Source organism: the organism of the source record quoted next (genome assembly GCF_019968955.1).
Source record: "MAG: Porospora cf. gigantea A chromosome Unknown PgA_NODE_92_length_42069_cov_336.395, whole genome shotgun sequence".
Lineage (NCBI taxonomy): Eukaryota > Apicomplexa > Conoidasida > Eugregarinorida > Porosporidae > Porospora > Porospora cf. gigantea A.
The window spans coordinates 1-13,217 of NW_027151972.1; the positions used below are offsets into that span (position 1 = coordinate 1).

General features: G+C 53.8%; 8 protein-coding genes across 14 annotated transcripts; 3 read left to right on the forward strand and 5 right to left on the reverse strand.

Annotated features, from left to right (window-relative positions):
- Positions 1-503: 503 nt before the first annotated feature.
- On the forward strand, positions 504-935 carry KVP18_003453 (uncharacterized protein; the record flags this gene model as incomplete). Of its 2 annotated transcripts, none has more annotated exons than XM_067955208.1 (1): positions 504-935. In XM_067955208.1, the coding sequence occupies one exon, from the start codon at positions 504-506 to the stop codon at positions 933-935; it is 432 nt and encodes a 143-aa protein (XP_067805687.1). The 2 variants fall into 2 exon arrangements, with proteins under 2 accessions (XP_067805687.1, XP_067805686.1); XM_067955207.1 differs by having other exon boundaries at positions 603-935.
- A 32-nt stretch (positions 936-967) lies between these two features.
- KVP18_003451 (uncharacterized protein) lies at positions 968-2,269 on the reverse strand (the record flags this gene model as incomplete). The annotated part of the gene is made up of 2 exons (XM_067955199.1): positions 968-2,153; positions 2,181-2,269. 2 exons carry the CDS (start codon positions 2,267-2,269, stop codon positions 968-970), a joined length of 1,275 nt encoding a protein of 424 aa, XP_067805678.1.
- Positions 2,270-2,345: 76 nt separating this feature from the next.
- Positions 2,346-5,235, forward strand: KVP18_003468 (uncharacterized protein; the record flags this gene model as incomplete). Of its 2 annotated transcripts, none has more annotated exons than XM_067955231.1 (2): positions 2,346-2,493; positions 2,516-5,235. In XM_067955231.1, the coding sequence occupies 2 exons, from the start codon at positions 2,346-2,348 to the stop codon at positions 5,233-5,235; spliced, it is 2,868 nt and encodes a 955-aa protein (XP_067805710.1). The 2 variants fall into 2 exon arrangements, with proteins under 2 accessions (XP_067805710.1, XP_067805711.1); XM_067955232.1 differs by having other exon boundaries at positions 2,522-5,235.
- A 268-nt stretch (positions 5,236-5,503) lies between these two features.
- On the reverse strand, positions 5,504-6,758 carry KVP18_005067 (uncharacterized protein; the record flags this gene model as incomplete). The annotated part of the gene is made up of 2 exons (XM_067949410.1): positions 5,504-5,530; positions 5,562-6,758. 2 exons carry the CDS (start codon positions 6,756-6,758, stop codon positions 5,504-5,506), a joined length of 1,224 nt encoding a protein of 407 aa, XP_067805716.1.
- A 23-nt stretch (positions 6,759-6,781) lies between these two features.
- On the reverse strand, positions 6,782-8,793 carry KVP18_003457 (uncharacterized protein; the record flags this gene model as incomplete). Of its 2 annotated transcripts, XM_067955216.1 has the most annotated exons (3): positions 6,782-7,383; positions 7,444-7,888; positions 7,918-8,793. In XM_067955216.1, the coding sequence occupies 3 exons, from the start codon at positions 8,791-8,793 to the stop codon at positions 6,782-6,784; spliced, it is 1,923 nt and encodes a 640-aa protein (XP_067805695.1). The 2 variants fall into 2 exon arrangements, with proteins under 2 accessions (XP_067805695.1, XP_067805696.1); XM_067955217.1 differs by having other exon boundaries at positions 6,782-7,888.
- A 46-nt stretch (positions 8,794-8,839) lies between these two features.
- KVP18_003455 (uncharacterized protein) lies at positions 8,840-10,211 on the reverse strand (the record flags this gene model as incomplete). Of its 3 annotated transcripts, XM_067955212.1 has the most annotated exons (4): positions 8,840-8,928; positions 8,958-9,586; positions 9,615-9,886; positions 9,915-10,136. In XM_067955212.1, the coding sequence occupies 4 exons, from the start codon at positions 10,134-10,136 to the stop codon at positions 8,840-8,842; spliced, it is 1,212 nt and encodes a 403-aa protein (XP_067805691.1). The 3 variants fall into 3 exon arrangements, with proteins under 3 accessions (XP_067805691.1, XP_067805693.1, XP_067805692.1); XM_067955214.1 differs by lacking the exons at positions 9,615-9,886; positions 9,915-10,136 and having other exon boundaries at positions 8,958-9,444; XM_067955213.1 differs by lacking the exons at positions 8,840-8,928; positions 8,958-9,586 and having other exon boundaries at positions 9,771-10,211.
- A 32-nt stretch (positions 10,212-10,243) lies between these two features.
- On the forward strand, positions 10,244-12,132 carry KVP18_003465 (uncharacterized protein; the record flags this gene model as incomplete). Of its 2 annotated transcripts, XM_067955226.1 has the most annotated exons (3): positions 10,244-10,306; positions 10,333-11,601; positions 11,627-11,758. In XM_067955226.1, the coding sequence occupies 3 exons, from the start codon at positions 10,244-10,246 to the stop codon at positions 11,756-11,758; spliced, it is 1,464 nt and encodes a 487-aa protein (XP_067805705.1). The 2 variants fall into 2 exon arrangements, with proteins under 2 accessions (XP_067805705.1, XP_067805706.1); XM_067955227.1 differs by having other exon boundaries at positions 10,333-12,132.
- Positions 12,133-12,284: 152 nt separating this feature from the next.
- Positions 12,285-12,887, reverse strand: KVP18_003460 (uncharacterized protein; the record flags this gene model as incomplete). The annotated part of the gene is made up of 1 exon (XM_067955220.1): positions 12,285-12,887. One exon carries the CDS (start codon positions 12,885-12,887, stop codon positions 12,285-12,287), a length of 603 nt encoding a protein of 200 aa, XP_067805699.1.
- Positions 12,888-13,217: the final 330 nt, after the last annotated feature.

Below are 13,217 nucleotides of genomic sequence, written 5' to 3' on the forward strand. Positions count from 1 at the left end.
CAGGAGGTCTCTTTGGAGCTGCATCACCGGCCCCAGCGGCAGCAGGAGGTCTCTTTGGAGCTGCATCACCGGCCCCAGCGGCAGCAGGAGGTCTCTTTGGAGCTGGATCATCATCCCCAGCGACAGCAGGAGGTCTCTTCGGAGCTGCATCATCATCCCCAGCGACAGCAGGAGGTCTCTTCGGAGCTCCGTCATCCTCAGCGCCAGCAGGAGGTCTCTTCGGAGCCGCTTCATCGTCATCGGCGACAGCAGGAGGTCTCTTCGGAGCTGCATCTTCGACTTCGACGGCTACAGGAAGTCTCTTCGGAGCTGCATCATCCTCACCAGCAGCAGGAAGTCTCTTCGGAGCTGCATCTTCGACTGGGACGAGCACGTTCGGGATCCAAGCCCCAAGTCAGGCACTGGATTCCCTTCTATGTGATAAGCTTGAGGACGTTCTAAGAGGATTCAGTCTACGCGCGCAGAAAGAAGCCACTGCGTTTAAGAAGTACGCCGGCACTGCAATGACTCTCGACGCCGAACTCCATCTCCATAGCAAGAAGATAAAAGGCCTGCAGAGCCAGCAAGAAGCGATAATTGCTCGCCAAATTCAAATCGACCGAATGCTTGACCAGCACTACGTGCAGCAACAAGCCATATCTAGGGGTTTGGACCAAGCCATAGACGAGCTCAATAAGCAAATCAGCCCCACTGAGGGGGAGAATACTCTCATAAGCGCAGCGCATCGACTCAGCAACGACGTGTCCATCCTAGAGGACCAGACAGCAGAGCTTCAGCTGAGTTTGAACGGCGCTACAACGAAGAAGTATCCTGAGGCGGTGGTATCGATTGTCGAGACACTGAATCTGCACCAACAAAGCCTCGATGGTATACGTCTGAGTGCTGTCGATTTGAAGAAGAGGATTGATGACCTGGAAACGGAGCTGGTATTATAGAAACGTTAAATCGCGCCTCTGTATACGGTTCACTACAGAATCATCGACTTGCCAATGCCTGACACGTCACGCAAACCGCCTCGGTATCCAGATATCCCACCTCCCATACGGTCGCGAGCCAGGTCTACACACAGATCCACATCCGCCTGGTTGGTGCGCGCGTGCTGGAGACGGTCCAGCGCGTCCGTCATCACTTGGGCTGCGTAGTCGTCGAGCTGCTCTCGCTTGTTGCCTTCGGTGGCTGATGCGATGGCTTTGAGCCGTTTCCTTAACACTCCAAGGAATTCTTCGAACATCGGGATATTGTCCTTGATGTCACGCACTTTCCTCTTTGCGTCGGCAGACAACCCAGCATAGATATCTGCCTTACAGTAGACTCTGACGTTTATGAAATCTCGAAGGAAATTGTACATCTTTTCGGCCTCAGTGTCACCTATGATGTTCTTTGCGACATCATCCATTTCCATCTCCACTGTTATCAAAGGCTTCTTACCTTTTAGCGCCCTGGGGACCTTTACCTTCTTCGATGGTACTGAATCCCACTTCAGAGACGACCCCGGTGCCGTGAAAGCCTTTACAATGTCCGATCTCAGATGATTCATCTGATAAGACCGAAACTCATTCATCAAGGACGAGGGCATTACCAGGTTTGCCGGCAGCTGGCCGATCGTTTGTGGCTCTTTTCTGGATTCCACGTGAATGAATGCTACCATATCGCCAGCTGTCACCCTCGAAGTGGGTAGCCAAAATGAAAAGGACTCCTCCTTGAAAATGTTAGCGCTGGTTGGGTTGTGGAACAGCAGCGGGTTCGTGAGCACCCACCGCATTGGGAAGTACCGGGGTTTCTTCACTGCAGGGCGGCGCATTGAGGTGTCTATAAAATCCTCGGGAATCCGAATCACCAGGTCCGTGAACACACGCACGAATTGCTGGGTGGTGCCCATCACGGTCTCCGTAACACACTCAGAGAGGTTTGGCGCAGGGATGTCCCCTCGCAGGAAAAGTTGAATCTTCGCTGATTTAGAAGTTTTTGCTTCTGCTGGGAGAACGGGAAAGAAAATCTTGGGAAGGCTGTCGTTAAACAAAGTCAACGCGTTTTTCTCCTCAATGGCTAGAGTTGTGGGCGCATCGGGAACCGATGCACACTTTTTGCACGCAGCTAGCGTCGCCCTCGAAAACGAGGCGGGTGCGTTGGCAATGTCAATGGCGTCTCCTAGTCTGTAATCAGAAGACCTCAATGCTTACTCAGCGCACAGCAATGCTGTACAGTACTCAAGAGCAGTGCTGTCCTTCACTCCTAGCACCCCCAGGATCCTGAAAATCCACAACCACATGTGCAATGGAAAGCACACTGCGAACGGCGAACGACCATGGTGAGCTCCAACCGAAGAGGAAATTCAGCCATCCCGAATGCTATCTCTGCCGCTTGTGACTCTTGGCGAGTTCGGGGACATCTCAAAACACCGGCCTCCCTCAGGAGACATCCGGAGATTCGCATGCAAGCTTAAGGACATTTCCCTAGAGCTGCTGGAGGAAGTCGACTCCGCTGTGTTCCTTCGTGAGTCTAGACGACGATTCAGACTCAGAGTTCGATGTTGGACACGCCGTAGAAGAGTTCTATGTGCAGTGTGGGGAGCGGGAAGGCTCCCACCTTGCTAGAGTGCTCCACGGCGATCCCGGAGTCTGCGTGAGAACCGCATCCGCGAAGCTGGAGCGTTTCGGGACTGCGATGTTGAAGCCAGTGTACATCACACCGCTGGGGTCTCAGCTTGGGTTGCAGACCTCCAGCCCAGGACACTTCGAAGTTCGACTTCCCAACGTTTCTCTTGACTCCACAGGGCTGAGAGTCTCGGCTTGGGCCATAGGTTCAGTGAACAGGCTGCTAGGAAGGACTACATTGGCCTTGAGTACTGTGGCGGAAGGGTCAGTCAGACAAGCCTTGTCGCTTCGAGGCATGGATGGTCGCGAGGCTTGCGGCGTAGGTTTCGCCTTCTTCTTCGAGGAGGTGTATGACCTTTTGGTAGTCCTAGGACCGGCACACTTTGCACTGCAAGAGACAGCACTGGCAGACAAGTCTTCCAAAAGCGACTCACTGTTCTCAACCGAGGATGCTCTGTTGCTGGGGAAACTGAGATCAGAGGACGTTCCCGTGCACGTCGCTATCGAAGTTAATCATCCTCTGACGCAGAAAACTATCCGTTGTGTTGAGAGTCAAACCATCGAAGAGCATGCATTTACCTTCCAGGAACCGAAGCCCATCCTTATCCGCAGTGGAACCGTTACCGACCTCAAACTCACCTCCCTCACCGTGAAACTCATGAAGGGTAAAGCTCTTGTCGCTCGCGGCGTGTGCTCTCTGATGTCAGCCATCGAGGCGCTTGAGGTGGAGTGCCCTGTGTCTGTTTTGGATGCGACCCCTCTGACTGGGACGCCACTGGAGGGCGTACTTGTTGATGGCCAAGAGTGGGCATTCCAGTCGTCCTTCTACGTCCCGATTCTGCCGGCGGTCTTCCAGACTATACCTTATGCAGACCGCCCGAGGTTGAATTTCTTCGCCTGCGAAGTACGAGTGGCGGCGTTGAACTCTTTGGCGGTGCTTCCTCGGTTTGATCAGCGCGTTCGCGTTGAGCTCATCCAAGGGAGCTACTCCGCTGACACTTCAATCCCAGTAGTGCTTCCATCTCCGACCGTAGATCACGCACAGGCGGAACCAGCCAGATTCACTGCTGACCACCTAGCTTCACCGTTTCCTGACCCGTTGATCGTGACTCTGCCCATCACGCTGCCGGATCTCGCCGGTGTTTGGCGGCCAAGCGAGGCAGAGAAGCACAAGCTCGTCAAGGAGGGCATCTCGCTGCTCCTATGGCTCCAGGGGTCAGTGACCTCGGAACTGGTAGGGTGGACGCGGCTGTCGTTGATGGACATTGCACAGGCCAGTCCGCAGCAAGTAAATTTCTCCGGCGCTCTCACACCTGTGGTTGGCAATTTCTCCGCGCCCTCCATAGAGTTGGATGTCAACCTGGTTCCGTCAATTGCCATCAATCTGGAGGCAAGCGAGGGGTCGAGCACGCCCCAGAGCGTGCCACTACGTATCCGCCAAACCATCGACCCCTCAGAGGCGGTTCTGCTACCTCCGGATGCAACTCGGGCTTCTCTAATAAGTAAGATAGCAGGCAAACGACTAGGAAAGGCCTCTATTCCGAGCAGCGCGATGGTTGTAATGGGAGACCAGGTTAATCTGTGGTCCCTCATTCCAACTGCCACCGCGATGTCTAAGGCGCTCTTCGTCGACACAGAGCATACCGTGGAGGCCGTAACCCACCTGTATCAGTCACTCTCGCTTGTGAAGTCCTGTTTTGGGGGTGTCGTCAATGTCCAGCCGCCAATAATGACGTTGAGCAGGAAGCAAGGGTCACCGATAGACGCAGCCGTTCTTTGGTGCTCCATGGTAGCCCCACTTCTTCCCGACGAATCCCAAGCCGTAATTTTGCTGGGAACCGGGTTCAAGGGACCAGCATTATCATCTTATGCCCTATGCTACCCTGGAATAGTGGGCGTCGGGCTGGAGCTGGTTACGCCCCGTCTTCGGGTTGCTGGAGGTACCGTGACGTCCTCATTGCCCTACATTGATGCCTCTGACGCCCAGACCCAGTTAGCTCGTTCCAGAGTAGACATGGTGCTCACACAGGGAGCGGTGTACGTTACCACAGGTGGATCTGTTCCTTTACTCTCGGGGAATGAGTTTTGGAACTTTAAGAACGGTGATATCTGGACCGCCTTCACAGGTGTGGGACCTGCCACAGAGGTAACCACTGGTCTGACGCTCTTACGTACAACCAGCCTTACCAAACTCGACCGGCTTACACTCCAACGTGGACTTGAAGCACAGATCATGAGAACACACTCCCTAAACAAGGTTATCACTGAACCACTACGTGACTATCTCCGAACCATCCTGGCAGTCTACCTGGAGTTCGTGGCCTCGTGGAAAATCGCCACTGACACTGACAAGCCTGCTTGGCTGGCCCAGATGACATACGTCCGGCAATTTCTCCTGGGCAAGATCCCAGATATGCATCGTGCGGAGCTGGTATTCGTGGACATGGATACGAGCCGCACCAGAGCCACCTCTGAACTCTTTGCGAGGCTACCGGAGCTGATGGAGGGTGGCGTGCTCATAGCCTGTGTTCGTCTGCACACTGTGGCTTGGTTGACGTTGCCAGTGGCAACAGCGTTATGTTTGATCCTGACGCCTCTCTCTGTAGTGGAGGTCAGCTCGCTGAAAACTGAATTGATATAGAATCGGGAACCCATCTGTGTAGTCGAGTCGGGAGGCCATCTGTAGAGTCGGGATCCCATGTTAATATAGAAGAGAACACGTCCATTTCGAGTTGCAACCACTACCGCTTCTAAAGTTCCTGTCGCGCTGCTGAGGATCGCTTGGCCGTCCTTCTTCAACGTTCCACCTCCATGCAGTGACCGGCCCAGCACGCAGTAAATCTCTTCCAAAGCGAACTTCAGAAAGGGAACAGGACCCACCAACAAGCAGGTAACGTTGGTCGCCTCGGTTAAGGTACAAGCTTGATACGTGTCCTCTGTTTTGCAAGCCGAGAGCAGGGGCCAGACGTATACCTCGTCCGTCTCCGATCCAGCGACTAGCAAGCCAGATCGAGGGCTGAGAACTCCCTTGAGCATCGACCTCTTCTGAGTGTGACCTCGGAAGCGCTTCACTACCGAGAGCTCTTTAATGCTGACGGCAGATATCCTGGAGTCTGCCGTCGTGACCACCAACCACTCGTCTGACCAATCGAAGCCGGTGACTTTACGATTGGTTCGCCCCGGTCGCCTGCAATCAATTTCGGCCAAGAAACGGTAGGAAGGGTAGTAGTATAATATCGCTCTGCCGCTGCGGACTCCCACAGCCATGAGGGTGGCGCCGGGATTGATGGATAGCGACGTAACGAGATCGGGGATTCGAAGGTACTCCTGCATGTCGGCCTCAGCTCTCTCAGGGTTCATCCTCCACGCCTGTACCGTGGCGTCGAGGAAACCAGCAACAATTTCGGAGTCGTTGTGGGGGTTGAATACCACTGCGGAAGGGTAGTCTGAGCAGTAGATGAGATTCACGGCGTGCCGACCAGCATCCAAGTCCCAGATGAGAATGGTTTTGTCAAACGACGCCGACGCCATTCGTTTTCGCGTCCCCCTTGAGAATTCAATGTGTACCACAGGTCCTGAGTGGCCAGTCAAACTGATATCGGGATCGTCGTTGAAGAGTCCACCAACCGCGTTGCGTTTGACTTTCCAGAGGCTGATCGTACCGTCCTGCGTCCCTGCGGCCAGCCACACCCCTTCCTGATCCATGGCCAGTGCCCAAATGCACTGTGGAGCTTGCAACCTCCTCACAAGCCAAAAATCTTTGAAGGGCTCGAAGTTTTTTGACACACAGCGTCCTGTGGTGCAGGCAGCTGCCGTCCACACAGAAGGCATGCTCGGCTTATGACTCATGATCTCCAGCGGGTGTCGCATAGGCCGTAGATTCGAGAGCATCCACCGCCGCATTCGATCTCGTTTCTTGCAAGGTGCGAAGTCGGCGATATCTATCCTCGAAACGCGTTTCCGTCGTAGAAAATGATCCTCATCGTCGACTTCGTGAGCAAATATTGGATGTGAATCAATGCTGGTCACATTCACCGCCACCTCCTCTCCCGTATCGAGATTCTTAACTCTAACGACATTTTCGTCTGTACTCTCACCTGGAGGTTGCGGGGTGGAGCTTAGTCCTACACTGCAGAACAGTTCACTGGATGAGTTTGAATTCATTTGTATTAAAAACGTGACTTTGTTCAGCTAGAGAATTTCGATCTCAGCGTCTCGAGGATCTGAACATCCAGGTCGTCACGCATGTCGAGGATGTCTTCTATGACGCCGGAGATGTCGAGATCCAGCTGCTTCCAGATCTTGAATACGTCCCTTTCTCCGCCTTTAAGCCGTCGCTGGGTGGAGTCGTGGCGGTGGCTGGTGTCCTGCACAGTTCTAACCACGGCAGCATACTCATCTACAGTCAGCTTAATGGCCGTCTCCACCCACGGGTCGTAGACCTCAGGCCGTAAAATCGCTTCACTCGTCATGACGTGCAGGTAGTGCCTCACGCGCTCCAACAGATGGGGGACGTACGCTGAGACTTTCGTTGGAGCTGACTTGCCGGTAAGGACATAGAGCTTCGGTATGGCTAATGCACCCAGGAGGACCTCCGAGACGCCTGCAAGCAGCTGCTGGGTGGTTGCTTTTCCTATGGTGTCCAGCACGTCGCCAAGTTCTTTGCCAACTGCGATGAGAGGCGCCATGTGAGCTTCCAGCTCGTCTGGGCTGGGCTTGTGCAGCAACTCTCTCATGGCGAACTCTATGAGGTCTCCGGGGGCGAGTGCTGCTTGCGTCATTGCGGCGTCTGCATAAAGATAACCCATCAGGACAGCGTCGACAGTTTTTTGAGACGTGAGATGCTCACATTGAGCAGAGATCATCTCACAGCACCCTCTAATCACTCGAGGAATACAGGAACTCAGCAAAGCCCTGCCGTCAGCCGCTTTAGATCTCAGAAGTGACAAGATCTCGGAAAGCACGGTGCCGGCGGGAGACCAGCACGTTACCTCGGATCCCGTAACAACATCTGATGCGATGTCAAGCCATGATACCACTCTGAGATTGGGCTTTGACTCCCCAAATCTATCCCAAGCCTGCGTGAGACGGTCATTGGCCTCGTGGAGATGGATTGACACCGCAACATCCGTCAACCACAGGTCTTCGAGTGACTTCAACTCCTCGGCTACACAGGCCGGAATTGCGTGCTGGCTGTCAGGGTACAGCGTGCGTTCTTTTGTCAGGACGCAGGCAATATAACCTCTAGCAACTGAGTAGGACTTCCAGAAATCCGTAGGGGTGTGAGGGCTAATCTGTGTTGACTATCAAACAGGCCGCTCACCACTCCTTCAAAGGCACCAGCTGCCTGTTTCACTGTTGGGGCGGCCACACATCTGAGGCCCAACATAGCCGGCTCTTCGGAAACAGCGGCGCGAGAGTAGAGTTGCCAAAATAAAGCATCTTCAGAAAAGTGCCGTGCTTTGGACTGGCGGAGGAAATCCACGAAGCCAGACAATCCGTCTCCAGAAGTTGGCTTTTCCACCCATAGAGTCGAGAGGTCCTGTACCAACTTTGCTGACGCGCCCAACAATGTGGCTGAGCGCCAAAGTGAACCCAACTGCTTTGGATCTGAGCCGAGAGACCGCGCGGCCGTGCTGACGTGAGAGAGGACGGTCCTTCTGTAGGACTCCAAGAGGGCATACGGTTCACTCTGGGCTCTATCCGCGCGGATACAGTGGTGCAGCAGGCGAGCAGCGTTCTCGAGATGGGCGATGTTTGAAGATTCGTCTAACAAATTGAGCGTTGCTTCAAGCTCCCCCAGGTAACAGTCCGATTCCAGCCTTAACTGCACCTTTCGAGCTTGGGACGTCAGTTGCTGATACTCAGATGCCAAGTCCTTAAAGGAAGACTGGATCTCGGTCGCGGCTCTTAGGATGTCACGGACCCCTCCGCTTGCCAAACTGATAGAGGCCTCGACCTTCCCCACGGCAGAAAGGTCTAGGATCTTGAGCTGCTCACTGAGATTTACCAGGTCTGGGTACTGCTGGTTGACAATCTCATAGAGCACGGATTGAACCTTCGTTTGAGCTGTCTGCAAGATTTTCTCCAGCTTCTCCAACGGCACTGTTTCCAACGCAGTTTCGAAGTACGCCACAGCAGAGAAATCCTCCGCTTCCAAAGCGGTAACACCGCCGGGCACAGCTACCTCGCGCAGCATAAATTGAACTTTCAGATTCACAACAGCAAGATCAGTTTGAACAGCTTCATCCGTGTGCAGACAGCACTGCTTGCTTCTGTCGGGTCTGGAGTCGGGGGAACTCTAAGGAATAGGCCTTGGTCATTAGAGGTGTATCTGAGTGAACTCCTACCAAAACAACCTACAGCGTGGTTCTCTTCCCTTGCCAGCCATGCCTTCAAGAGTGACCATTGCCAGTGACAGCGGTAGGCCCAATGTGCGTGTTGGAGCTGCTTCGCCTTTGGAGTCTGCAATCCGGAGAATGCGGGCCATCGTTTTTGACAAACGGCTCAGATCAGATACAGCCAGAGGCAAAACTGACAGGAGAGTGCACAAAACACCCCCACACATCAACGACAGCTGAAGCCGTGTGAGATTCTGACCTTCGTGGAACTTTGTCACTCCTCCAAGGGTGCCACATAACGTCCACGACACGTAGTAGGTCGGAATAACAATCATAGCCTTGCCGCGGCTAAGCCCTAGAGAGAGCATATGATTGGAACCCAGAGTGGAGGCCACCAGGATGCCCAGGGAAAGATACAATTGGAACCTACCCCACGGAGCGGAACCGGTGACCACAGCCAGAAACTCCTTCAGCTCCAGCACCACGAAAGACCCCACAACACCGGCCATCACTCCGTATATAATGCCCACCCACAACGGAAATCCTTCTGCTCCGCGTGTGAAGTCTGGCGGCGAAATGTGCACACCGCAACACACAACGTCCGACCTGGACGCGGGTGAGTAACCAGGCAACGGAGCTTCAGTGTGTCCGCTGTGTTTACTGCCCATTACTGACGTACGCTCTCACATGGGTGCTGAATTGTGAACCCCAGAAATACTTCTCCCACATCGATTCGTATGTGGTCACCATAGCTAGCCCTAGTGTAACGGAAGCCAACACAACGCCCAGGAATACCAGAAACCAGGGATCCGACCATGAATCTATGCCTGAGACATCAGGGTTTTGTCCCCCGTGAGGAAGGAACCCTGCGGCTCCACACATTGTCAGACCAACCAAGATCCCGCATATGCCAGCGACAGCTGAAACAGTCACGGGCTCGTGGAGGACTATCTGCGTTGCCCGACATCCCGAAACTCACGGCACTCATAAGGGCGTTCACGACCAAACCCACACTATTCGTAGGGGCCAAGACACTGGCGGGTGCGAAAGCCAGAGCCGCAAAGTGTACGAGGACACCGAAGAGGTAGGCTGCCTGAGATACAGCCCAGGTGGGACTTGACACTGGGTACATGCGAAGTCTTCCCGTCAACATAGCGTGCTGTTCTATCCCTTTCTTAGTGAAGACGGAACCAGCGGCCATGATACTAGCGCCGATGACGGTCAGCACGATTCCAACCAAAGTTGAGACATCCTTTGGAAGTTCAGACAACTTCATCCTGAGTCATGGTGAGCGTTAATCGGTAATTCATGCAGGCTATTGTCGATGACGACTACTCTGACCTTGAGGACGAATGGTTTGAATCGATAAAGGTGAGACTGCGGTATGGGTACCACAGATCAAAGATGGACTTTACATTGGAAATATAGCCTCAGTCTTGGATGTGGACTTTATTGAAGGAAACCAGGTATCGGGCATCATCAGCTGTCTGCGACGAGAGGATACGGACACTGTGGAGTCAAACCTCGACGTCCCGGACCTCGAGATCATGTGGTTGGCCACGCCATTCGAGAAGGACATCGATGACGAAAACAGTCAAGTTGGTTTCTTTTTGTTCCTATGGGAGACGCTATCATCGGGACTATTTAACTTCATCGAGAGCCGATTAACGCGAGGAGATTCTGTGGTGATTGCCAGCTATAATGGGTATGACCGCGCTCCTTACGTGGCATTGGTGTATCTGATGATGCGGTACAATTGGGGGTGCCAAAAGAGCGTGCAGTTCCTCGAGACGAAATGTGCACCGGTGGATGGAGGTGTGAGCAATGTAATCAGCAAGCGGGTTAACGTGGCTTGGAAGCAGGAAACGACGGATTCCTGGGAATGCGACGCGGGACGAATCGTGGTGGGCGAACAATTTGAGGATGGCTTGTGGGCTGATGAGGTAGTTCAGACGTGTACGTTCTTCAACAGTCTGAGTAGTATTCATCCACTCCTGCGGTGGTCCGACCACAGGACCGAAACGTCATGCCAGCGAGATTGCAAAAAGAAGAGTGTTAAGTTTGACTTGGTTACGACCCCCACTCTACCATCTCCCACTCGGCCTATTTTGAAGAACTCGCTTACCACAGAACGGAGACTACAGCCTGAGTTTCGACTTGCGTCGCAAAGAAAGACTCGTACCGGATCCTATCCAGCCTCCCAGAACACCGAGGGGGCACCTGCGAACGTTTCGACTGTCGAACCCTCGAGGTCCCATGCTGACTCGAAAAGGGTCGATGCTGTAGTGTCCAATAGAGTGGCCCGACCTCAACCTTCGCCGAAACTCAAAGCGGATGTCGAGATTTCTGAAGTACCCAATACCGAAGCACCCCGGACAACCAGTCCCCATAGAGTAGCCCCAGCCAAGCCTCCCCATCCGCCTTCCCGACCATCCCCACCAGACCGATTATCTGCTCCAGGCCCTAGAGTTCCAGTCCCCCCTAAGATGGTGACTACCAGAATGAGTTGGGCTATACCAGCCGTAACTGCCTCGGGTTCTAGACTTATGCGACCGCCCGCCTACTATCCTCTGGCTAACCCTCCCCAGATTCCAGAGGTTCGATCGGAAGTTCGCTCATTTTTGCCGGTTGCTTCAAGCCTTGCAGTACCGCAGGCCAGACCCGAAGTGAGGTCCCAGGTACGATGCGCAGCACGCCAGGCCAGACCCGAAGTGGGGGTTCCCACTGGGCAGCCTACGCCCCAGAAGGGCCTCACTAGGATGGTTCTTCAACCCCCAGCTCCTGAATCCACCACACGCATTCAGCTTTCAGGAGAACCCGTAGCCCGAGCTACCACATCACCAGTGGTTAGCGCCAATCTAGCTAGCGCTCACTCAAGGCGAACCCAGCCGTCAAGGGTCTCAGCGTACCCTCCAAGCCTTGGACCTGCTTACAAGCAGATACCGCCTCCACGCTTTACCGAACGAGTCTCTATGCCTTTACCAAGGCCTATGGGAAGACCTCCTGTGGTATTGCTCTCAACGTTTGACCGCCCCCTCTCTCGGTGGCCAGAACCTCTTTCCCAAGTCCCACAGCCTCCCCATCTCCCGCATTCTCCCTTGGTGCGTCACCCCCCACGAGACTCCCTCGTTTGCGCCGCTACACGACTGACACCCGAGAAATCGTCCCGGAGGAGGACCAGACGCAGCAAGAAATGAAAGTCGCCGACGAGGCGAGAGAAAAGTCGCAAACTCATTAAAAAGTATTTGTCTGATCTTTCTTGTAAACACCAACCCACCAGCTATCCAAAATGGCAACACAGTTCACGTAATCGTCAGTAAACGCACAAAAAAGTACTTTTTTGGAAAAATTAGCGTTCGACCATCACGATTGTCAGGCACTCGCCTCCAACCTCAAAGGACGTGCTCACTGTCTGTAGTGTTCCAGAGACTCCGAGATCACGCGAAGAGAAGGTGTACATTTCGGCACCGGCCTCTGTGGCATCGAAATCTACTTCTCTGGAGTTCAACCTAACGCAGTCCAGCGGAGGTATATCGTCCAGCACGCGTTCCTGTGATTGGGAGCAGGACCATGTGGAGTCCGCCCATGCTGCTCGCCGTTGCGATTCCTGCGATTCCTGGGTCTCACTCCGCTGAGACCATGGCTGCGACCAGGACACATCGCCCAGAACTTCGGACAGCAGCGTGCTTCGGCTTAGGGGAGTGGGCAGGAAGTGGGGTGGATGCTCACCTCGCAGCTTCGATCTTATGTGCTCTTCCACGCCTGCTGCGATGTTCGTGGCGGTTTGCTCTTTATATTGCTGGCTGAACCGGCAATTTAGCCGGCAGCCATCAAAGTGGATCAGGAGATCCCCATTAACTATCAAGAGGACCAGAAAAGAGAGTAAGGTGGATATGCACATCAAGGCCGCCGCCATCTCCGAGACTGAGTCGATGTCGAAGTCGTCGTTCATATGCGTATTTTGCTGGTGTAAAGCGTAATTCGAACAGGTACATCTACAAGGGCAACGATGTGGGAGCCAGCAGTGTGACGTGTTTTGAATGTGGGAGCACGTATGGGAGGAGGGTAATTTTCTGACTTGAATGGAGATACAGTAATCTACCTTTTACATGACTGTGTCGGATTTCTCGGCCATTCGATGACTTCAGATAACCTTACAGCTGGACCCTCATCTAGACCCTCATCTAGACCCTCATCTAGACCCTCATCTAGACCCTCATCTAGACCCTTAGCTGGAACCTCATCTGGACCATCAGCTAGATTAGCTGGAACCTCATCTAGA